Source organism: Poecilia reticulata, chromosome 17, assembly GCF_904066995.2.
Source record: "Poecilia reticulata chromosome 17, P_reticulata-male-v2, whole genome shotgun sequence".
NCBI lineage: Eukaryota > Metazoa > Chordata > Actinopteri > Cyprinodontiformes > Poeciliidae > Poecilia > Poecilia reticulata.
In genome coordinates this window covers 30,569,737-30,594,800 of record NC_088846.1, presented here as the reverse complement: position 1 = coordinate 30,594,800, position 25,064 = coordinate 30,569,737, and the positions used below count along the sequence as shown (strand labels likewise).

The 25,064-nt window shown below is 48.1% G+C and overlaps 2 protein-coding genes across 2 annotated transcripts; both read left to right on the top strand.

Moving 5' to 3' along the window:
- Positions 1-261: 261 nt before the first annotated feature.
- On the top strand, positions 262-8,045 carry LOC108167074 (E3 ubiquitin-protein ligase TRIM39-like). Its single transcript, XM_081598090.1, has 2 exons — positions 262-1,059; positions 5,630-8,045. Exon 2 carries the CDS (start codon positions 5,638-5,640, stop codon positions 6,925-6,927), a length of 1,290 nt encoding a protein of 429 aa, XP_081454216.1. The 5' UTR covers positions 262-1,059; positions 5,630-5,637; the 3' UTR covers positions 6,928-8,045.
- Positions 8,046-10,807: 2,762 nt separating this feature from the next.
- dhx9 (DEAH (Asp-Glu-Ala-His) box helicase 9) lies at positions 10,808-24,834 on the top strand. Its single transcript, XM_008434672.3, is given in 28 exon segments — positions 10,808-10,959; positions 11,029-11,169; positions 12,276-12,405; positions 12,489-12,631; positions 12,709-12,857; positions 14,176-14,222; positions 14,299-14,435; positions 14,509-14,598; positions 15,148-15,309; positions 15,406-15,483; positions 15,559-15,750; positions 15,815-15,956; positions 17,320-17,402; positions 17,473-17,629; positions 19,673-19,770; positions 19,847-20,060; positions 20,134-20,228; positions 20,305-20,378; positions 20,461-20,613; positions 20,689-20,849; positions 22,007-22,118; positions 22,190-22,351; positions 22,782-22,909; positions 22,985-23,214; positions 23,291-23,406; positions 24,145-24,345; positions 24,425-24,585; positions 24,588-24,834. Coding segments are annotated over 28 exon segments (3,798 nt in total). The 5' UTR covers positions 10,808-10,848; the 3' UTR covers positions 24,719-24,834.
- The last annotated feature ends 230 nt before the right edge of the window (positions 24,835-25,064 follow it).

The following is a 25,064-nucleotide window of genomic DNA, read 5'->3' as shown; positions in this document are numbered from 1 at the left end:
ACCTTAATTCTTGATGTCGTAGGTTCGATTCCCGGCCTGGTGAACTTTGCTACATGTCTTCCCTCCTCTCTCATTGCCCACTTTCCTGTCAACTCACTATCAAACCAATGAAATTAAACCTTAAAAACATAATAAATGTGATTCTGTCCCAGTGGACATGCAGCTAAGATGAAACTTTCAGACCCTCTGTGATTTAAAATGGGGAGAACTTGCAGGGTTTATATAAAATACTTGTTTTCTTCACTGTATGTGACGAGTGATAGTCAGACCAGACTTCTCTTCTTGCAGGATAGTAAATACAGTAAATGTCTGGAGTTTTGTCAGAGGTCTGCAGTTGAACCAGTGTAACAGGATTGCTGTCTTATTGTGGTTCGGATCAGTTCAGACCCGACGCTGGAGCCTCAGGCATGTGCTGAGTTTCAGCTCAACGTTTAGTTTATTAAAGGAGAGAAGAAGCTTCAGATCTCACTGACATGATGGTGAACAAGTCATTGTTTATGCCTCCATAATTAAAGATAATAAAGCACATAAGAAACATGTTGGTGTAGATTCTCAGTTGACCCTGAACATTTTAATTTTGAGATTTTTTAAAGAGTGAATTGGAGGAGAAAAATTAAAAAATAATCTGTATATTGGTGCAAAGAAAGCAAGGACAGACTATTTACTAGAAGTTAAAAATGGCAAAAATGGAATTGCAAATAACAGCAGGGATATAAAAACACTGGATTTGTTGAGCAGTGATGGTTTTAAAGTTGCTGGATGAAGGTTTTCCAATAAAACATCTTTGTGAACCTGTGCAGCAGTTTATCACTCCACTTAATCTCTTCCTTCAACTTCTTTTCACAAGCAATTAAAACGTTTGTCAAGTTACGGACTTCTAAACTATTTGACTTTAGAACTGAACTTCACCTAAACATGAAGGAGGAAACGAATCTTGAAAAACCTCAGAGGAGGAGCAACACCAGGGGAGGAGCTTTAAATCGACTCACTAAAGGGAAACCTGCTCAGATCGTCGGCAGAGCCGCAGACCAGACAAACCTCAGCAGCTCAGTCACAGTGGTGAGTACGAATCCCGATATTTACTGAAACTCAGTAAATGGCACAAAAGGAAAGATGAATTCCTTCCTAGATTAATTTCTCTGTCAGACACGAAGCTTAAAATTATACTCTGTGTCTTGAAACCAGTTTTGTTCAAACCAGCAGAATGAATTTATCTTTACGATTAACGTTTTCCATGTAAAGACGACAGCTGATCTGAACCGGAACCATAAAATACAACTCAACATTTACAATGAGTGTTGATGGTTTTCTCCATCCAGGCACTTTAACTGAAAAACATGAATTCAATCCAGATTCCAGTCTATTACAACCATTCAAATCAACTCCAGTTATCAACATGAGACTTTTGTCTTAATGTCACCATTAGTTTACTTTAAAACAAACTGAATCAGCTGACTGCTTATGCATCTAATAATGATAACAACCATCAAAACAATATGAACTTGAGTTCCTGAACCCTCATCAATAAACTGCAGATAGACAGAGAGCAGAAAAACAGGAAGTCCTGAAGGAGTCTTCAGTTTAACCCAACGATAGTAAAACAGCTGATAATATAAATAAATCTGCATGTAGTTATATTACATCAGGTTATAAACCCCCATGAGGCTCAATCAGCAGATTAAAACTGCACATTAGATTCATTAAGCCCACATTTCTGAATTAAATGTTTTTTTTAATAGTTTGATGTAATATTCTAATCTTAAATGTTTTCATTACTTGTAACAGAAATAAAGGCTTGGAAACATCAGATTGTGTGGAATTAATCAATATAATATGATTAACTTTGTAAATCGAGTTATTGAAATAAATGGACTTCTTAGAACTTGCAGTTCTTTTTCTCCCTACATGGGTGGGGCAGGTTGCTGCAGGCGATAGCACCACACAGGCTCAGCTGCTAGAAGGAAACAAACGCACCCAGTACAACACTTTCATTCTATTGGCTGAGAGGTTGCCAGGCGACTGTGCATTTTTGTTCCAGAAGCAAGCAGAGACTTGAAATGTGACTGAAGTGCAGCCTGAAGTGACACAGTTCAGATTTTTCTGACGTAATGTGGCCCATGTCTGATCTTTTCATGACAGTCTGAACAGAACAGCTTGGATTCTTTTCAAATGCTCCATCTGATACGTATCCGATTCAAAGGCAACCTAATATCCAGGTCGCATTCATCTGACCTGAATATCACTTATACTCGACAAACATCATTATTTTGCATCCTGATACACGGAAGCAGAAAGAAAAACAACCATGCTGAACTATAAGTCAGCAAACTTTATTTATATAGCACCTTTCAGACATAAAAAGTCAAAAACTGCTTTACAAAAAAGGAATCAACACTAATAAAAAGAATCTACAAATCAAATAACTAAAATTAGCCAAAAGCCAGTCTACAGAAATAAGTCTTGAGACTTTTTTTTTTTTTAAAGGTTTTATTGGCTCCAGTGGCCTCCATTCAATAGTTAACTGACAGGAAGGTGGGCAATGAGAGAGGGGAAGACATGTGGCAAGGGTCGCCAGGCCGGGAATCGAACCCGCAACGGCCGCGTCAAGGACAAGGGCCTCCATGGGTGGGCTGCGCCCAGCCCCTGGGCCTCCATGCGTGGGCCGCGTCCAGCCCCTGGGCCTCCGTGGGTGGGCCGCGCCCAGCCCCTGGGCCTCCATGGGTGGGCCGTGTCCAGCCCCTGGGCCTCCATGGGTGCGCCGCGCCCAGCCCCTGCGCCACCACAGCACACCCCAGTCTTGAGACTTTTTGAATGAGTCAGTCGACTCGGAGCGCTCCATTGCTGGAGGGAGAGCGTTCCTCCACCTGAAATGCTCCATCACCGCGGGCTTTAAATAGGGTTGCCGCCTGTCAGAAATCAAAATAAGGGTCGCCCACCGCGGCGTGTCACCCTGCTCTCATGGGGTGGGACGGCCGCTGCAGCCATAGACAATATGTATGGCAGTGTTTTTGTTTTTAAATAATGATCAAGAGGGGGCGCTGTGGTGGCGCAGAGGCAAAACACAACCCACATATTGAGGCCTTCGTCATCGTGGCGGTGGCAGCAGGTCTCATTACCCCCTTTCCTGTCAAACTATCCAAATAAAGGCAACTATAACCCGCATGCGCCTCTACTGCGCATGCGGGACACGTTCAGGTCCTTTGCCCGTTCAGACTGGAGAACACATACAGGTCGCATTTATTGGCAGTGTGAACCATGGTGTGAACGACCCCGGCAAAAAAAATACAATTTGACAAAAAATCGGAATTGGGTCACTTCAGTATGAACGCAGCCTGTCTGAGCTCGAGGAGTTTTGAGTGCAAACATTACAAGTTTTGAGAAGAAATACATGAAATCCTGTTTTCAGACTGAAAATGTGTGCTCTGGGATTATGGCAGAAAAATTCCCCCATGATGTGAATCTCCTGTTCCACCACATCCCAAAGGTTCTACTGGATTGAGATCTGGTGACTGTGGAGGCCATTCGAGTTCATTGTCGTGTTCAAGAAACCAGTCTGAGATGATTGGCGCTTTATGAGATGACACTTTATCCTGCTAGAAGTTTCCATCAGAAGATGGTACACTGTGGTCATAAAGGGATGGACATGGTCAGCAACGACACTCAGGTGGGCTGTGGCGTTGACATGATGCTCAATTGGTACTAATGGCCCCAAAGTGCCAGAAAAATATCTCCCACACCATTACATCATCACCACCAGCCTGAACCATTGATACCAGGCAGGATGGGTCCATGTTTTCATGCTGACACCAAATTCTGACCCGACCATCTGAATGTCTTAGCAGAAATCCAGTCACATCAGAACAAGCAACGTTTTCCAATCTTCTGTTGTCCAGTTTTGGTGAGCCTGTGTGAAATGTAGCCTCAGTTCCCTGTTCTTAGCTGACAGGAGGCAGCCGGTGTGGTGTCCCTGTCAAGGTTTGGCATGTTGTGCATTCAGAGATGCTCTTCTGCATGCCTCGGTTGTAACGACTGGTTATTTGAGTTTCAGTTGCCGTTCTATCAGCTCAAACCAGTCTGGTTGTTCACCTCTGACCTCTGACCTCAACAAGGCATTTGCTCCCACAGAGCATTTTTGGACCATTCTCTCTGTAAACCCTAGAGATGGTTGTGCGTGAAAATCCCAGTAGATCAGCAGCTTCTGAGACACTCAGTCCCAGGCGCTGACCTATAGCTCCGCCAGGCCCCCTGCCCAGGCCCATGGGGGTCTGGAGGTGCCAGGAAGGAATGGTTTCAAGTCGCTTTAATGTCTGATTATAGACGGAGAAAGTGCGCCCTCACCTGTTCAGAAAGGTGTATGTAATGTTAAAGTAGCGTTCCCTCAATGGAATATATAGTAGTCAGTCCCGGTGACAGTTTCACTCACAGTTTAGCGAATGTGCTTCCTGGGTAAAAATGAAACAACAAACCCCCCATTCAAGCATGCAGACCCCCCAACAGTTTCCACCAGCGCAGGTGATACACGTGAGGGGTCCGATCATTGGCCCCGCCCCCTGGCCGGACGCTGACTTGATCCGCTAGTGCACAGGTGGGCCATCCTGGTCCTCGAGGGCCGGTGTCCCGCAACCCTTAGATGTCTCCCTGGTCCAACACACCTGGATCCAATAGCTGAATAACCTCCTCTGTTCAGGCAGGTGTGTTGAAGTTGAGACACATCTAAACGTTGCAGGAGACTGACCCTCCAGGCCTGGAGCTGCCCACCCCTGCTCTAGTGGTTAGACCAGTCCGTCTGGCTCCAACAGCCATGCCACATTCAGAGTCACTTAAATCTCCTTTCTTCTTCGTTCTGATGCTCGGTTTGAACCGCAGCAGATCGTCTTGGTCATGTCTACATGCATCGAGTTGCTGCCATGTGATTGGCTGATTTGACATTTGTGTTAATGAGGAGCTGGACAGGGGTACCTAATAAAGTGGCCAGTGAGTGTATGCTCTATAGAAAATATATTGTTCATAATTCTAATGTTAATCTCTGGAGGAAGACCAGGATGAAAACAGAGAGACATTCTTCATCTGGAGGCTCATATTTAAACTATGTCCATCTTTTATCAGCATTTGTCCAGATTTTCTCTGCAGAACTCATTTGCTGAAATAAAGTTATGGAAAATCTAAACATGAGCTGGGATTTTAAGTCTTGATGGACAAAAACAAATACAGATAAACTTTCTCCTTCACTCTTCCAGACTGTGTAAAATGGCATTAAAATTCACTGTTTCATTTCAGAAATATGAAAACATTATAAAAAAATAGAGAAAACGTGTTCCTTTGTGAAAATACAAGGAGATGATCACATAAAATCTGAGAATAAAGATGAAAAAAATCTGATATCTGAATCTCAAACAATCTACAGTAAGAAGGTTTTATGCTAGGAATGTATAGAAAATGCTTGGATGGACGTCTGTTCCTCAAACCTTGAACACATTCAGTATATTGTAAAGCTGTGAAAATCTTTAAATAAAATGGGAACAGAGTCAATAACATTCTGCAATAAAAAGTTGTTTACTTTGTATAAACTGCTGTCCAGTCTTCATTTCTTGTATCCCAAACAGATGATGATGTTGTCTGACTTTATTAGGAGTGAAGATGGAGAAAGAAGACGTCTTGAACACTTTGGAAGAATTGGGTCAGGAAGGGTTTAAAAAATTCAAGTGGTTCCTGCAGCAACGTGAGACTCTTCCTGATCTCCCAGCAATCAAGAAAATTCACCTGGACAGAGCAGATACTCTTGAAGTTGTGGACTTGATGGTGCAGACCTACACACTTGATCGATGCAGGGAGGTGACCTGCAAGATTTTAGAGAAAATGAAAAGAAATGATCTGCGGAACAGATTGATAGAAGGTTTGATAAGTGAGAAAGAGGCTGAAGTTCAGGAGATGATCCAGGAGAGACGACTGAAGATCCAGGAGATCAGAGAGTCGGTGAAGGTCAGTAGAGATGCTGCAGACAGAGAGAAAGCAGAAGGTGTTCAGGTCTTCTCGGCTCTGATGGAGTCTGCTGAGAGAGGCCTGAAGGAGCTCCTCAAGGAGATCCAAGACAAACTGGAAGCTACAGAGAAACAGGCTGAAGACTTCATCAGAGATCTGGAGCAGGAGATCTCTGAGCTGAAGAAGAGGAGCTCTGAGGTGAAGCAGCTCTCACAGGATGAAGATCCCCTCCACCTCCTCCAAAGCTTCTCCTCCCTGAAAGATGCTCCACCCACCAAGACCTGGACAGAGGTCAGAGTTCATCCACTATCATATGAGGAGACTGTGGCGAAAGCTATGGCTCTGTTTGAGCAGATTAAGGAGAAGATATTGGAGCTGAAGAGGATCCAGCAGTTTGCAGTGGATGTGACTCTGGATCCTGATTCGGCTCATCCTAAACTCATCCTGTCTGATGATGGGAAACAGGTGAAACATGGAGATGTGAGGAAGAATCTTCCAGACAATCCAGAGAGATTTTCTAAGTATGTGAATGTTTTAGGACAGCAGAGTTTCTCCTCAGGCAGATTTTACTTTCAGGTTCAGGTGAAAGGAAAGACTGACTGGGATATAGGAGTGGCCAGAGAATCTGTAGACAGGAAGGGAGAATTCCTTATGAGGCCTCAGAACGGTTTCTGGACTGTTGGGTTGAGAAATGCAAATAAGTATTTAGCTCTTGCTGGACCTCCAGTCCATCTCGATCTCCATCCTGGTCCAGAGAAGGTCGGGGTGTTTGTGGATTATGATCAGGGTCTGGTCTCCTTCTATGATGTAGATGCTGCAGCTCTGATCTACTCCTTTACTGGCTGCTGCTTCAAGGAGAAACTCTACCCATACTTCAGTCCTAGTCTTAACAATGGAGGTAAAAACTCTGAACCTCTGATCATCTGTCCTGTTGATCAGGCTGATTGATGATCTGATGAAACTTCACGAAGAATCAATAATAAATGATACTTTACAGTAAAATCCTAATATGATCGCCTGACTACCTCATCTTTAAATTAAGCTCCTCTCATCATTTCAGATCTTACATCCATCCAGAACCTCCTTCATGTATCATTTATTAAAGTACTCATGATCAGAGAGATCATAAAGCAAAGTAATATTAACGGAGCAGCAGCTCTTCTGTCCATGTTTAGCTCCAGATCCAGTCTGTTGTTCTGCTTTAAAATATAAAACTAGAAACAAAGAAACTAAATTAAAACTAGCAGTGAAATAAAACTGAAGGAACAACTCAGAACTAATCATATGAAAACTGTTCTACACGGTAAACATTAAGTGTTAAAGAGGTCCGGCTGAGGCTGCACAGTGGTGCAGTTGGTAGAGCTGCTGCCCTGCAGCAAGAAGGTTCTGGGTTCGATTCCCGGTCTTTCTGCATGGAGTCTCCATGTTCTCCCTGTGCATGGTGGGTTTTCTCCAGGTACTCCGGTTTCCTCCCACAGTCCAGAAACATGACTGTCAGGTTAATTGGCCTCTCCAGATTGGCCCTAGGTGTCAGTGTGTGTGTGTGTGAGTGTGTGTGTGCATGGTTGTGTGTCTCTGTGTTGCCCTGAGACAGACTGGTGACCCGTCCAGGTGACCCCGCCTCTCACGCGGGACGTTAGCTGGAGATGGGCACCAGCAACCCCTCCCAACCCCACTGAGGGACAAGGGTGCAGGAAAATGGATGGATGGAGGTCCGGCTGATACTTTTATAACTGGACCAGGTAGAAGCAGGTTCTATCCTCGGTTCTGGACCAGAACCAGAACCAGAACCAGTCACATGATCCTCCTGCCGCCATTTTTATTGTTTCTAACTGAACTGCTGGTGGAATCACTGAGTAAAAGTGATTCATGTGGAGACTCACCTGGGAACTGTTGATTTTATTTCAGTGTTTTATATGTTTGTGTTTAAATGTATTTGTAGAGTTTATTGAAACTGGTTTATTTGAACTGATGCTCAGATTAATTCTGTATCTTATCCTGGTGTAACTGATAATGGTGTCAGGGGAACCTGGTTGGCTGGAAGCTAATAAAATGAGATATCAGAACTCTGTGGTTTATTCTCATTTATTTCAAGTGAACTTGGAGTAAAGCTGCATTTTCATCTGACAAACTGAGATTTTTTACACAGGATAATGTGGAACAAAAATACTGACTGGTTAAAACAGGTTCAGATCAAACATTCACCCTCAGTCTGTGCCCAGATTTAGATGATTAATCAGAAAATGATTTGAGTTTCTCTGTGTTTATTTGAGGTTCTGTCTCTGGTCTCCTTGCTGTCTCATCTACCCTCTTGATTGTTCCCAGGTGTGTCTCGCTCTGTGATTACACCTGTTGTCTCTGTGTCCTGGTCCAATCGTCTGGTCTATGAGCCTCAGCTCTCCGCTCAGCTGTGCTGCTTGTTCATGGACTGTCTGAACTGTATTCTTCATTAAAATCATAATTTTCATGTCCAACCTGGGTCTGCCTCACCACATGACAGAAAAGGCTTTATGAGTTTCATTCTGCATCCTCTGTGTGCTGATGGTCTGAGTCAAATTCATCTTTATTCCCTTTAATCAGCCGTGGTTCCTCTTTATAACTATATTTATGCAAAAGATGCTTCGTTGTTGTGTTTAGTGGACAGTAAGTGATTTTCATCACAGAGGACTTTCATTTCTGCGTCATAAGAAGTTGTTGGAACGTTTTGGTGATGCAGTCGCAGGTTCACAGCCATAGTCCTAAACATGGACGCTAATGTTTCCAGGTGGGTGAGGACGTTTGTTTGAACCTTTAGAGAAAGAACAAATCAGGACTAAGAGAGCTGTGCTATTCTAGAACAAGTGCTTTAATAAAAGAGGGATGCAGTAATTATTACAAGGATTTCTGATTTAAAAGGTACATTGTTTTACCTACCACTCTTTATATAACCTGAAATAGGTCTTTATATGTTATAGTTTATCCATTATATATATACGAGGTTTCTAACTAATTTTTATTATATATTTTCACCCTTAAAACCAATATTTATAAACACTGTCAATTATTACAGTATTGATTTAAAGGATAATAAATTATATTTTTAATACTACATTCAGAATAAATTTTTTTGTTTTATTTTTGTGAAAGACAAAAAAAATTACATAAATAAATAAATAAATAAATAAATAAATAAATAAATAAATAAATAAATAAAATTCAACTAATAGCAGAAATCCTTCCACTGGTAGCTGGAGACACACCCCAGTGTAATTCCACCTTCGGACCACATGGCGGCGGTACAGATTCATTACCAACCGACAGTATTTAAGGGAAATCAACGTTTTCTTATTTTTCTGTCGGTTTGTCGGATTCCGGAGAGACATCCTTTAATTTCCGACTTTTTTGTGAGTAAAGAAAAGTATTTTTATCGTGCTATATTTGTTATTAACCTCATTCTGTGTCTCTGTGAGGGCAGCTAAGCGTCTCCGAAGACAAAACTGCAGTTAGCACACGGCTAATGTTATCTTAGCATGTAGCTCTTGCCTAACCTTCGCCAGCAGCTAAATGTGATGCTTAAATAATGTTATAATTAAAGGAACCGGGAAGTAGCTCTCTGGCGTAATGGGGTTTATAATGAGCGCTTAATGTGTCAAAGTTGCAGCTAAAAGAGGTAAAAATCTTCCTCTCTTTTATCCTCGGTTCCGACCTGGGATCCAGTTTTGAAGTTGAAGTTTATAAAACAGTTTCCATAAATGATCGGAGAAGTGAATAGGATCGTCTGTTGCAGTTAAATGCTGGACTTGGTGAACATCACCTCCGAGACGCACCTACCGCCTCCATGTCTCCACATCCAGTCAGGCAGAAACCAGCTTCCATTGTCCACAAACTGTTTCATCCAAACCTCTGTTGGGTTGTCCGGTCCAGATGGGACGGGTTCCAGTACTCTGGCTAATTCAAACTTAATTTATAACAGTTTTAACTCATTGCATGTCTACACAGATGGAAGTGGATGTTTCCAGGATGCTCTCTGTATTTTTTATTCCATTGTTGGTCCCGCCGCTGCTGTCCGTCAGTCTGTAGTTTCTGCAGGTTTGGTGCTTGAAGCCGAACCTCAGTAGAAAACATTTTTAACCCGGTGAAAGTAAACTAAACTGTATGGAGGACTGACCCTGCCAAAATAAAACGGCAATAAATATAGACATGAATACAGGGCTTCATGTTTTATTTGACAATTGTTGCATCCAAAAATTAAAGGCTTTGGCTGACAAAGTGACATAAATGATCATTTTCAATAGTATAAATGTAACTTCATTACTACATTTTCCATTTCATTTCTAATTGTTTTATTGAGTTTCCCATTTTATTTCATTATTAGTTTCTTTTTTCATATTTGACATTCATTTAGTACATTTCTATTCATTGGAGTTTTTATCCAGTGAATATCTGTATTTAATTATATATATAATATATACTGCTCAAAAAAATGAAGGGAACACTTAAACAACACAATATAACTCCAAGTAAATCAAACTTCTGTGAAATCAAACTGTCCACTTGGGAAGCAACACTGATTGACAACAGGGACCCTCGTCGGGTCAATCAGTGTTGCTTCCTAAGTGTACAGTTTGATTTCACAGAAGTTTGATTTACTTGGAGTTATATTGTGTTGTTTAAGTGTTCCCTTTATTTTTTTTGAGCAGTGTGTGTGTATATATATATATATATATATATATAGCTAATTTTGTCAGGACCAGTCCTCCATACATTTGGACCAGAACTCGGTGGACAAACTGATTTCAGTGAAAATATTTGCTGCCACTTTGATTAAAATGGTTTGTGTGACTTTGAGGTTGGATCAGAGGAGGACCGTCTCCTTCCTGGCGTTCCATCATGGCGGACATCAAGAACTTCCTGTACGCCTGGTGCGGGAAGAAGAAGCTGACTCCCAGCTACGACATCCGAGCTGCGGGAAACAAGAACAGGCAGAAGTTCATGTGTGAAGTGAGTCCTCCGTCGCCGCTCGGCAGCAGCTCCACACATCGGCTCTGACCCGAGTCTCTCCCCCTGCAGGTCCGAGTCGACGGCTTCAACTACATCGGCATGGGGAACTCCACCAACAAGAAGGACTCTCAGACCAACGCTGCCAGGGACTTCGTTAACTACCTGGTCCGGGTCGGAGAGATAAACGCAGCCGAGGTCCCGGCCATAGGGGTCAGTGTTCTGGTCACCCAGCACAACAAAGCTCTTTTTATTAAACTTTAAGTTCTTAACAAATTGTTCAGTTATGACTCATCACTTTCTGCACATGAAACAAACTGCACAACTTTCTTTATAACAAAGGAGTGAAGTAGAAGAGCAGCCTCCACTCACATCAAGGTGACAGAACTAAAGGAAATGACATAAAACAACCTTTTTCAAATAAAGTATGTCAGTAATGCCTTTTCCACTGTTTGTATATATGTGTGTAAAGAGGACAAAGTTCCTTCTTTGAATGTGTTCAAGTCTTACCTGGAGACCATCAGCACTGTGTCCACCTAATCCTGTCGCAACACATTTAGCAGGACAATAAATGAAGCTATTGTGATAAATGACAATATTGTTGTTTTGAGGCCATTGTCAACGAATATAGAGGCAGAATAATGCAAGAACACATTATCAAAGATAAATGAATAAAATGAACCATGAAGTCTCTGCAAACAACTTTGTCCTTCAAAACACTGTAGTTGAGACCAAATTGCCTGAATGAAGAATTTTACCATCCAGTCTTTGGTAGGAAGAGATGAAAGTAAATGGAGATTATGGAGCTTGTTTTAATTCATCAAGTGATTAATTGATTTATTGCTTACTGCAACAGATTTATGTCCAACTCAAGAACTGAAAGTCAGTCATCCCCAGGTGGACCTCAGGGTTCTGGTTTTGGTCCTCTGCTCATTTATCTTCTTCCACTTGGTCTTGTTTCCAGAAGACCATTTTTCCTGCTGTGCTAGTGAGACCAGGTGCACCCCACACCTTTCAGATTGCCTCTGAAATGAAATCATGGATTGGTCAAAACTTTCCTGAACTGAACAGAATTTCTCCATAGCTCTGATTCTCTGCCATCATTTGACTCTAACCTTAAAACTAATTTCTTCAAACTGGCTCATTTTGTATAATGTCGTTTTTTTTCTAACAAATTTCTTTTTATTGATCTATGTCTCTTTATTGTTTTATATTTTTTATTTTTCTGTTCTGTGTTTCTTGTTCAGATAAAGTGTATTATTATTATTCAGTCAAAACCCTCTAAAGGTTGGAGCTAATTGTCGGTTCTGGACCTGCAGGTTGGTCCTCCTGCAGGTGACCAGCTGGACGGAGGAGGAGGAGACGGAGGAGGAGGAGACGGCGGCGGCTTCGGAAACCTCCCTCCCAGCGGCCCGCTGCCTCCTCACCTGGTCGTTAAAGAGGAACAAGGCAAATCCTGACGATTCGACTTCCGTTTGGGTCAGAACTGAACACAGAACCTCTGGGAGTTCTCACTCTGGTTTATGTTTCAGGGGAAACTGGTGTCACTGGACCGGTTCCAGGAGTAACTGGACTGGGTTACTCAGGAGGAGGAGGAGGAGGAGGAGCGGAGTGGGAGCGAGGAGCCAACCTGAAGGAGTACTACGCCCGCAGGGACGAGCAGGAGGCCCAGGCGGTACCAGGCTCGGGTCGGGTCGGCTGGGTTTCTGAGGGTAAGCCGGTTCCATCTGATGGATCCGTTCTCCTTCTCAGACTCTGGAATCGGAGGAGGTGGATCTGAACGCCAACCTGCACGGAAACTGGACCCTGGAGAACGCCAAGGCCCGTCTGAACCAGTTCTTCCAGAAGGAGAAAACCAGTGCTGAGTATAAGTACAGCCAAGTGGGACCGGATCACAACAGGTCTGGACCAGAGGACCGACTGGGTCTAAGAACCGCAGCAGAACTTCAGACCAGATCCAGACTGAGCTGTTAGACACAGGAACCCGGACCGGCTCTGAACCGGGCCGGGTTTTCTCAGCCCATCATAGATTCTGATCGGGTCTGACATGAACGCCTGAGTCATAAATATCAGGATTATAATCTGAGATGAAACGTTTCTACTGAAGTCTGGATTGGGTCTGAGGTTCTGTTCGGACTTTAGCTTTTCTTTGTCTGTCTTTACTGTGAAACATCAGTTCCTCCCAATCAAGCACAAGGCGACAGCAGAAAGAAAAACCCACTTTGAACAGAACCCTCCAACAGAACCAGAACCGGCTGCTAGACGGTCTGAATGGACTGAACCAGGATTACTTTCTGCCTCTAACGGAACAGATTTATCTAGGAGAGAGAGCAGAACCGGGCCGGACTGCTTCTCACTTTCTAATCCCTGATGAACCAGAACCGGCTCATCAGAGGTTCTGGTCTGTCTATCCAATCCTAACTGGACTCCTCCTCCTCCTGGGCCGGGTCGGATGCCGGGCTGAAACCGGGCTGGAACCGGGCGGTCGGCAGGAAGTTCTGCATGTTTTTCTGCTGGACGGCTCAAACCCAGAGACCTCCAGGGTGTGTCGGCTACACCGGAGCGGTCTCAGAACCTCTGACCAGAACCCAAACACCAGAACCAGCTTCACCTTTGGTACCCTGCTGTAGAGGTCTGTGTTCACCGACCTGAGATCAGTCGGGTCGCTGAACACAGATTCAAACTGTGACGGACTCAGAGGGGACAAACCAGTCCGCACTGGGTCCAGGTTGACCCCTCTGAGGTCCTGGTCGGTACCAGATGTTTAGCTGTTGAATCGGGTCGAACCCGACCGTTAGCTTCCTGCTCTGCTACAAACAACAAGGTGACACCAGAACTCACAACCGAACCGAAGGAAGACATGGGACAGCGTTTAGACGCTCTAAAGCCGTCCCATGGCAAGGCTGAAAGGGGCGGGGCCTCGATGTGGGGCGTGGCCTGTGTGCCACAGGGGGCGGGGCCTGTAAGGGGCGGGGCCAGCTGCAGTCTGGTTGTGATCTCTGGTGTCACTGCAGGGCAGAGCTGCTGCTGCTGCTGCTGGTAAATGATCCAGAAAGTCCCGCAGAAACACATGCAGGCTTCCTGCCGTCGGCGCCACAGGTGAGTTCTGCTCCTCACTGGACCACCATGACGAAGATGATGATGATGATAACGATGATAATGGCAATGTGCTTTTATTTTGGAGAGCACAGGAAATGATGCAGGATGTTTGTGTTGCAGGAGCTTCATTGCAGAGATGCAGCTGTTTGTGAGGCAGCTGGGCAGAAGTAAGAGCTCCTCTCAGAACCAGCGGTCCAGTCCGGTCCGTGGTTCTGGTTGACCTTCAGCTCTGGTTCCCCTCAGAGATCACGGCCCGGGAGCACGGGTCCAACAAGAAGCTGGCGGCCCAGTCCTGCGCGCTGTCCGTGGTCCGGCAGCTGTACCACCTTGGGGTCATCGAGCCGTACTCCGGGGTCACCAAGAAGAAGGAGGGCGAGACGGTATCAGCTGCAGTCGGACCGCTCCAGCCATCAGAACCAGAACAGAACCTGACCGTCTGTCTGTCTGTTCCAGCTGGAGGCCTACGAGGTCAACGTGGCTCCAGACCTGCAGCAGCAGCTGGCCGCCATGGTCCAGGAGCTGGGAGTCCACATCCCCCCGCCTGTGAGTCCCCTCTACCGGGTCCGCCTCAGAACCAGCAGAACCGGCTGGTCCAGCTCTAATGGGCCGGGTCGGGAGGGGTCAGAGCGATGAGCTAGGAACAGATCTAAGTCGGTACAAGAAATGGGTTGTTCTGTCCAGAACCAGACCTCTGGTACCAGAGGTCTGGTCCTGTTTGTTGAACCAGAGGTCTGGTTCCGGGCCTCTGGTACCAGAGGTCTGGACTGATTGGACTTTGTTTTTGATGAATATCCTGAGGTCTGACTCGGTCATTAATCGGATCACAGTGAGTTCTGCGTGAAATGTATCCGGGTCTGAGCAGAACCTTTAACTCTTCAGTGACTGGTTCCGATTCCAAACTGAAGCCAAACTGTCGACGACCTGCAGCTGATGCCTTCACTGACTGTGATAAACGTGGGAGTTTTCAGCGTTAACCTGCTGATCAAACCCTTCAGTAGAAGTTGGTTCATTTTAAAGCAGAACCTGATGGTGCAGCTTCCTTCCTGGCCTGCAGAGGGCAGTAAACACCTGAACTGCGTTGGCTTGTTTCAGCCTGCAGACCCCGGCGCCCCGGTGTCTCTGGTCCAGGCCAAGATGGCCGCCTTCGAGCCGTCTCAGAAGCAGAGCAGCAGCGGCGTCGTCCCCTGGTCGCCTCCGCAGGTCAACTGGAACCCCTGGACCAGCAGCAACATCGACGAGGGACCGCTGGCCTACGTAGGAGACCTCACACCTCCTGATCTGACGAGTCCGGATCCGGACCGGGTCGGTCCGGTTCTGGTCGGGTCCTGATGTGTGGTTCTTCCGGTCTAGTGCACTCCGGAGCAGATCAGCGGCGATCTCCACGGCGAGCTGATGTACCAACTGGAACACGATGAGAACCTGCAGAAGGTCCGCCTGCAACGCGATCCTCCGCCGCCGTCTCAGCCTGACCCAAATGTTGACCCGCCTCCTGCCGTCCTGCAGATCCTGTCGGAGCGACAGCAGCTTCCTGTCAAGCAGTTTGAGGAGGAGATCATGGCGACGGTGGAGCAGAACCCGGTCGTGATCATCAGAGGAGCGACGGGCTGCGGCAAAACCACGCAGGTCCCGCAGTACATCCTGGACCGCTTCATCAAGGGCGGCCGCGCGTCCGACTGCAACATCGTGGTCACGCAGGTAGAACCCGACCCGTTTCCATGGCTGTGAGCTCAGACCCGGTTCTGACCCGATCCCTCTGCAGCCCCGGCGGATCAGCGCCGTGTCTGTGGCAGAGCGGGTCGCCTACGAGAGAGCAGAGGACCTGGGGAAGAGCTGCGGCTACAGCGTCCGCTTCGAGTCCGTCCTGCCGCGGCCGCACGCCAGCGTCCTGTTCTGCACCGTCGGTACGCAGAACCACCAGCAGGGGGAGCCCTGCTGCAGGTCACAGAACCCCATAGAACCCGACAGGACCCAACAAACACCCCACAGAACCCTAACCCTACACACAGGACCCAACACACACCCCACAGAACCCTAACCCTACACACAGGACCCAACACACACCCCACAGAATCCAACAAACACCCCACAGAACCCGACACACCCCACACAGAACCCAACAAACACCCCACAGACAGGACCCAACACACCCCACACAGAACCCAACAAACACCCCACAGAACCCAACAAACACCCCACAGAACCCAACAAACACCCCACAGAACCCTAACCCCACACACAGGACCCAACACACACCCCACAGAACCCGACACACCCCACAGAACCCGACACACCCCACAGAACCCAACACACACCCCACAGAACCCAACACACACCCCACACAGAACCTGACAAACACCCCACAGAACCTTAACCCCACACACAGGACCCAACAAACACCCCACAGAACCCAACAGGACCCAACACACCCCACACAGAACCCGACACACCCCCCACAGAACCCAACACACACCCCACAGAACCCTAACCCCACACACAGAACCCAACAAACACCCCACAGAACCCGACACACCCCACAGAACCCAACACACACCCCACAGAACCCAACAAACACCCCACAGAACCCGACACACCCCACAGAACCCGACACACCCCACACAGAACCCAACACACACCCCACACAGAACCTGACAAACACCCCACAGAACCCTAACCCCACACACAGGACCCAACAAACACCCCACAGAACCCAACGGGACCCAACACACCCCACACAGGACCCAACACACACCCCACACACAGAACCCCACAAACACTGAGACAAATGTTTATTGGTCTAAAAGGTTCATTGGGAGGAAAACCTGAACATGGCTTCAGACCTTCTGATCAACTGAACCCAAAATAACTTTTTAATTCTATTTAAATCATTGACATAAAGTCTAATATTGAACAGAATCTGGTTTGTAGCCTTTTTGACTGCAGTTTGAGGATTTTTCCAACACAGACAGAAAAACCTTGTTGTTGTTCAGATAAAAAGCTAAAAACTGTTTGACTTCCTTTCAAAAACTGAGCCTAACATTTTATTCCAGCTGCATTTCTGCCACAATCTAACCAGTTTGTTTCTTTCATTAAAGTCTTTCTGGTGTAAAGACTGGAACTAAAATGACAAAATCAGATAAGCAATTTAAATCATTCTATTTAAATCTACTGACATCCAAGCTGAAGGTTTTGTTTGTTTTTATTCAACTGTTTTCATTCTGAGCTGTTGGAAGCTTGGATGTGAGGAGTAAACGCTCCCGTCTCCAGGTGTTCTCCTCCGGAAGCTGGAAGCAGGAATCAGGGGGATCAGCCACGTCATCGTCGACGAGATCCATGAGAGAGACATCAACGTGAGTTCGCCCATCCGGAACCAGAACCGGACCCGCTCTGAGGTTTCTCACCGTGTTTCTGCCGCTGCAGACGGACTTCCTGCTGGTGGTCCTCAGGGACGTGGTCCAGGCCTTCCCGGACGTCCGGATCATCCTGATGTCGGCCACCATCGACACCACCATGTTCCGGGAATATTTCTTCAACTGCCCCATCATCGAGGTGTTCGGCCGGACCTTCCCGGTTCAAGGTGAGCCTCGGTTTCCTGGTTCTGGTTCTTCTGCAGGACGGTGCCACATGGACCCGTATAAACGTGTGGATACTAGCATTAGCATGCTAACCCCTGAGGTCAGATGTTTTTCATATTTCCCATCAGCCACTGGAATTTCAGGATGATGGACATTTTCAAGATGGCCGCCATTTTGAGTCTTGTAAATCAGTCTTTACCTTAAATTGTTGCTAATTTTTATGACTTGGATTAATTTTATGTCTCGTTGTTTCAGGTTTGGTCGTCCTGCTTGTACAACTTTAAAGTAATAATATGTAGCAGAAGGAGAAACTTTGCTGTTGGCGAGTCTCAGCAGTCATCAGCTGGAAGGAGACAAAGACGTCTTAATGGCTCCATTACAACCTGGCAGCCATTTTTAAAAATGTCCACCTGAGAAAAGGAAACTCGAGACCAAGAAAATGTTTTCTAGGGTTCAGGATGTTTAGGCTGTGGATTGATACCAAACACGTTGAGATGATCTTCCATTAGAAAAATCTAAACTTTATCAGTACATGTAACTTTTATGGGTCCAGTTCTGTACAATTTGATACCAAAGGTTTTCATCCCGGATTAATAGTTTTAGCTCAAATATGAATTTCCCCTGACTACCGTGGCGGCCATCTTGAATTTTTTGTTTCTTTCCCGGTTTGTACCCAGTTAGGTTCTGGTCTGTACCCAGTTAGGTTCTGGTCTGTACCAGTGGGGTTCTGGTCTGTACCCAGCGGGGTTCTGGTCTGTACCCAGCGGGGTTCTGGTCTGTACCCAGTTAGGTTCTGGTCTGTACCCAGTTAGGTTCTGGTCTGTACCAGTGGGGTTCTGGTCTGTACCAGTGGGGTTCTGGTCTGTACCCAGTGGGGTCCTGGTCTGTACCCAGCTGGGTTCTGGTCTGTACCCAGTTAGGTTCTGGTCTGTACCCAGCTGGGTTCTGGTCTGTACCCAGCTGGGTTCTGGTCTGTACCCAGTTAGGTTCTGGTCTGTACCCAGCTGGGTTCTGGTCTGTACCCAGCGGGGTTCTGGTCTGTACCCAGCTGGGTTCTGGTCTGTACCCAGTTAGGTTCTGGTCTGTACCCAGCTGGGTTCTGGTCTGTACCCAGTTAGGTTCTGGTCTGTACCCAGTTAGGTTCTGGTCTGTACCCAGCTGGGTTCTGGTCTGTACCCAGCTGGGTTCTGGTCTGTACCCAGTTAGGTTCTGGTCTGTACCCAGCTGGGTTCTGGTCTGTACCCAGTTAGGTTCTGGTCTGTACCCAGTGGGGTTCTGGTCTGTACCCAGTGGGGTCCTGGTCTGTACCCAGTTAGGTTCTGGTCTGTACCCAGTTAGGTTCTGGTCTGTACCCAGCTGGGTTCTGGTCTGTACCCAGTTAGGTTCTGGTCTGTACCCAGTTGGGTTCTGGTCTGTACCCAGTGGGGTTCTGGTCTGTACCCAGCTGGGTTCTGGTCTGTACCCAGTTAGGTTCTGGTCTGTACCCAGTTAGGTTCTGGTCTGTACCCAGTTGGGTTCTGGTCTGTACCCAGTGGGGTTCTGGTCTGTACCCAGCTGGGTTCTGGTCTGTACCCAGTGGGGTTCTGGTCTGTACCCAGTTAGGTTCTGGTCTGTACCCAGCTGGGTTCTGGTCTGTACCCAGTTAGGTTCTGGTCTGTACCCAGTTGGGTTCTGGTCTGTACCCAGTGGGGTTCTGGTCTGTACCCAGCTGGGTTCTGGTCTGTACCCAGTTAGGTTCTGGTCTGTACCCAGTTAGGTTCTGGTCTGTACCCAGTTAGGTTCTGGTCTGTACCCAGTGGGGTCCTGGTCTGTACCCAGTGGGGTCCTGGTCTGTACCCAGCTGGGTTCTGGTCTGTACCCAGTGGGGTTCTGGTCTGTACCCAGCTGGGTTCTGGTCTGTACCCAGTGGGGTTCTGGTCTGTACCCAGTGGGGTTCTGGTCTGTACCCAGTGGGGTTCTGGTCTGTACCCAGCTGGGTTCTGGTCTGTACCCAGTGGGGTTCTGGTGCCTGGATGTGATATTTTGAATTGTCCTGTCTGCCTCAGAGTATTTCCTGGAAGACTGCATCCAGATGACCAACTTTGTCCCTCCGCCAATGGACCGGAAGAAGAAGGACAAAGACGAGGACGGCGGAGACGATGACGTGAGGACGGCGAGTCTGATGGGACCTCCAGCCTGGTTCTGGTTCTGGTTGTGGTTCTGACCTCTCCTCTCTGCAGACCAACTGTAACCTGATCTGCGGGTCGGACTACACGCCGGAGACGAAGCGGTCCCTGGCTCAGATCAGTGAGAAGGAGACGTCGTTCGAGCTGGTGGAGGCTCTGCTGAAGTACATCGAGACGCTGCAGGTGGCCGGAGCCGTTCTGGTCTTCCTGCCCGGCTGGAACCTCATCTACTCCATGCAGCGCCACCTGGAGACCAACCCGCACTTTGGTACCGGAACCCGTCCGTCCGGCGCCAGAGTCTCCTGCAGACGTGAGCTAACGCTGTGTCGCTCTGGTTCCAGGAAGTAGCCGGTACCACATCCTGCCGCTGCACAGCCAGATCCCCCGGGAGGAGCAGAGGCGGGTGTTTGAGCCGGTTCCGGACAGCGTCACCAAGGTGAGTTCTGGGAAAACGCCGGGAGCCGCTCCGCTTCCCGGCGGACAGGAAGTTGACTCTGGGTCCGACGTTCCAGGTCATCCTGTCCACCAACATCGCCGAGACCAGCATCACCATCAACGACGTCGTCTACGTCATCGACTCCTGCAAGTAAGAGCTCTGACCTCCTGACCCCCTGATTAAAGACCTCCTGACCCCTGACCTCCTGGTTAACCTGGGTTCGTCCTGACAGGCAGAAGGTGAAGCTCTTCACCTCCCATAACAACATGACCAACTACGCCACCGTCTGGGCCTCCAAGACCAACCTGGAGCAGAGGAAAGGTCGCGCCGGCCGAGTGCGAGCCGGGTTCTGCTTCCACCTCTGCAGCCGCGCTCGCTTCGACAAGTAGGCCCGCCGACCCGGACCCGTCCGGAACCGCCACGAGCCGCGGACATCATCGTGCGTTTGTGTTCCCCGCAGGCTGGAGACGCACATGACCCCCGAGATCTTCAGGACGCCGCTGCACGAGGTGGCGCTCAGCATCAAGCTGCTGAGGCTCGGCGGCATCGGCAACTTCCTGTCCAAGGCCATCGAACCGCCGCCGCTGGACGCCGTCATCGAGGCGGAGTTCACTCTCCGAGGTGGGCGGTGGATTCAGACGTTTCATCTGTTCCAGCCTGAATGTTCTCCTAGGAGCCTTCAGGGGGCGCTGCTCTCATTTTAACCTCCACTGGAGTTTAAGGGCGTCTGATAAACATTTTACACAAAAAGCAAAACTAAAAAATGATTAATGCAGGTCTGATTATGGTGACATTCATGTTAGAGCTGCAAATAAAGGTTATTATTATAAAATCAGGTTTTTAATAACCAGAGTCACTTTCCCTAAATCCTCTTTGGCTAAAAATGATCCAAATTATTAGGAAGCTGATTAAATAAATTTAATGTAAAACCTAAATAACTGGACATGTTAGCTTACACTGTAAAACCAACATGAAGAAAAATTATTTTTAAAATTATTTCTGACAAAAACAAAATAAAACAAAATGATTTGAAGACAAACATCACAGAAAATCTGTTTTATTCGAACCGAAAAAGAAAAAACTTTTAATTCTCCTTATTTATGTTTAAATGTGTTTTTATATTTTCTACAGTTAAAACAGCAACAATATAATCGTCTCTAAAGAAAATATCAGAGTTTATGTCCCTTTGAAGAGCTCACTGGTTCTACTGGTTCTACTGGTTTGACTGGTTCTACTGGTTTTAACTGGTTCTACTGGTTTGACTGGTTCTACTGGTTTTAACTGGTTCTACTGGTTTGACTGGTTTTAACTGGTTCTACTGGTTTTAACTGGTTCTACTGGTTCTACTGGTTTTAACTGGTTCTACTGGTTTTAACTGGTTCTAACTGGTTCTACTGGTTATATCTGGTTATAACTGGTTCCACTGGTTCTACTGGTTATGACTGGTTATTTCTGGTAATAACTGGTTCTACTGGTTCCACTGGTTCTACTGGTTATAACTGGTTATATCTGGTTCCACTGGTTTTACTGGTTATAACTGGTTCTACTGGTTATAACTGGTTCCACTGGTTCTACTGGTTATAACTGGTTCTACTGGTTATATCTGGTTATAACTGGTTCCACTGGTTCTACTGGTTATAACTGGTTCTACTGGTTATATCTGGTTATAACTGGTTCCACTGGTTCTACTGGTCTAACTGGTTCTACTGGGTCTAACTGGTTCCACTGGTCTAACTGGTCATATCTGGTTCTAACTGGTTCCACTGGTTCCTCTCCAGACCTGGACGCCCTGGACTCCAACGATGAGCTGACTCCGTTGGGTCGGATTCTGGCCCGGCTGCCCATCGAGCCTCGTCTGGGGAAGATGATGATCATGGGCTGCATCTTCCAGTGGGTTCCTGCCGCTCCGCTCTTCTTCTGCAGCCTCTCCGGCTCTCTGACGGCTCTCTGTCGCCCCCCAGTGTCGGAGACGCCATGTGCACCATCTCGGCCGCTTCCTGTTTCCCGGAGCCGTTCATCAACGACGGGAAGCGCCTCGGCTTCGTCCACAGGAACTTCTCCGGCAGCCGCTTCTCGGACCACGTGGCGCTGCTGTCGGTCTTCCAGGCCTGGGACGACGTCAGGTGAGCCGGTCGGTTCTGTCGGACCCGACATCAGAACTGAGGCTGTCGCAATAAATCAGTTGAAACGAGCTCAATCATTTGCATGATTTAGTTTTTCTATTTTCTCTGTTTTGGTAGAAAGATGACATAATTTACTCAGTAAGCCCAACAGAATAAACCTCCAGAGGCAAACAAGGTGGTGAACGGAGACATGGGAGGATTTACTCCACTGACATGTTGGATGACGAAGTTCTTCTGTTTGATGTTTGGTCTCAATCAGTGTTTGCTTGGATATTAGAGGTCAAAGTGCTTTACATAAAGTGATGAATCATCATTCAGTCACCAGTGGAGAAACCAACATTACATTTTGTCCAGTTCCTCCATCGTCGTCACTGTCCAGAAACATGAGATGGCCTAATCAAAACCCGGCTGTTGTCCTGGTTCTGCTCAGGGTTAACGGTGAAGAGGCTGAGAACCGTTTCTGCGAACACAAACGTCTCAACATGTCCACCCTGAGGATGACCTGGGAGGCCAAGGTGCAGCTGAAGGACATCCTGGTGAACTCTGGCTTTCCTGAAGGTACCTGAACGCCCCGCGGCTCTGCGGCGCCCCGGCTCGGTGCCGACCGTGACGCCGGTCCGTTTCCTCCTGCAGGCTGCCTGATGACCCAGATGTTCAACACGGTGGGACCCGACAACAACCTGGACGTGGTGGTGTCCCTGCTGACCTACGGCTCCTACCCCAACGTCTGCTTCCACAAGGAGAAGAGGAAGATCCTGACCACCGAGGGCCGCAACGCGCTCATCCACAAGTCCTCCGTCAACTGCCCCTTCAGCAGCCACGACATCCACTACCCCTCGCCCTTCTTCGTCTTCGGAGAGAAGGTGGGCCGCCGCCGCCGCCGCAGCCGGACTGGTTCTGGTCCGGAGGCTCCCGGCTGAGGTTCTGGTTCTGTTTCAGATCCGGACCCGGGCCATCTCGGCTAAGGGGATGACGCTGGTGAGTCCACTGCAGCTGCTGCTGTTCGCCTGCAAGAAGATCAGCTCCAACGGCGAAATCGTGGAGCTGGACGACTGGTGAGACGCTACGGGTGGTCCGGGGACCGGTTCTGCTGGAGGGCTGGTTCTGCTGGGGGGCCGGTTCTGCTTTAGGGCCGGTTCTGCTGGGGGGCCGGTTCTGCTTTAGGGCCGGTTCTGCTGGGGGGCTGGTTCTGCTTTAGGGCCGGTTCTGCTGGGGGACCGGTTCTGCTTTAGGGCCGGTTCTGCTGGGGGGCCGGTTCTGCTGGGGGACCGGTTCTGCTGGGGGACCGGTTCTGCTGGGGGACCGGTTCTGCTTTAGGGCCGGTTCTGCTGGGGGACCGGTTCTGCTTTAGGGCCGGTTCTGCTGGGGGGCCGGTTCTGCTGGGGGACCGGTTCTGCTGGGGGGCTGGTTCTCCTGGGGGGGCCGGTTCTGCTTTAGGACCGGTTCGGTTGGGGGACTGGGTCAGCACCAGATTATCAGCAGATATCATCATCATAGAGGGAAATAATCCAGGTTGTGGTTCTGATGGTTCTGTTGGTTCTGGATCTCACAGAATATTTGGATGTTTCCCTGATGATCCGGTTGACCCGGTTCTGTTGGAACTACAGCTGGTTGCATGTCCAGCTGTTGCTGTTCATCAGGAGCGACGAGTCGATTTCTGAAACCTTCATCAGGAACTTAGTTTAATCAGGACAAAACGAGCAAAAGGCCACAGATCTAAACATTTAGAGGAAACGGTCTGTCAGTCTGTCGTAACTCTGAGGATCTGCTGATCCTCCCCTCATGTCCTCCAGGATCAAGCTGAAGATCCGCCATGAGGTGGCCGGCGCCATCGCCGCCCTGCGGGCCGGCCTGGAGGCTCTGGTGGTGGAGGTCACCAAGGACCCGGAGTTCATCAGCCAGCTGGACCAGGGCAACGAGAAGCTGCTCAACACCATCAGACAGGTGTCCAAACCGTCCGCCGCCGGGATCAACCTGATGGCCGCCAACCAGAGGTACCAGAGAGGCCGTCGGTTCGATTCCCACACCCCGACCCGCTGAGGGCGAGCTGAAGGGTCTGCTGTCTGTCTGCAGGATGGGGGACGGGCCGCGACCTCCCAAGATGGCGCGCTTCGATGGAGGAGGTGGAGGAGGAGGATACGGAGGAGGAAGAGGAGGATACGGCGGAGGAGGGGGGGGCTACAGAGGAGGAGGAGGGGGGTATGGCGGGTACCGGGGGGGAGGAGGGTACAGAGGGGGGGGGGTTATGGAGGAGGAGGCGGGTACAGGGGCGGAGGCTACAGGGGAGGATATGGAGCAGGAGGAGGAGGAGGTTATAGAGGAGTGGGGGGCTACGGAGGAGGAGGGGGGTACAGGGGCGGATACTAAACAGAGTGAGACCTCCTGTCGTTCAGCAGATCTTCGTCCCTCCAGTTTGTTTCTCTGGAGCCTCCATGTTTGTTTTTATTGATGTTTCCAATAAATCTGAGATGTTTCCATTTGAAGCTGCTTCATCTTCATCATCTGCTCCTCTTCATCGTCTGCTCCTCTTCATCATCTGCTCCTCTTCATCATCTGCTCCTCTTCATCATCTGCTTTTGATCGGACCAGGAACCTGATGGACCAGATCAGACGTTGGTTTTACAGGTGTAGTTCTCCAGAAGCACCAGCAGGGGGCAGTTTGACGTCTCGTCTTCCTCCAGATTCTTGCAGAAACTAAAGGAAAATAATAATA

Excerpts from the sequence above, each read along its gene's own strand:
- LOC108167074 (XM_081598090.1), top strand. The coding sequence starts at position 5,638 with ATGGAGAAAGAAGACGTCTTGAACACTTTGGAAGAATTGGGTCAGGAA.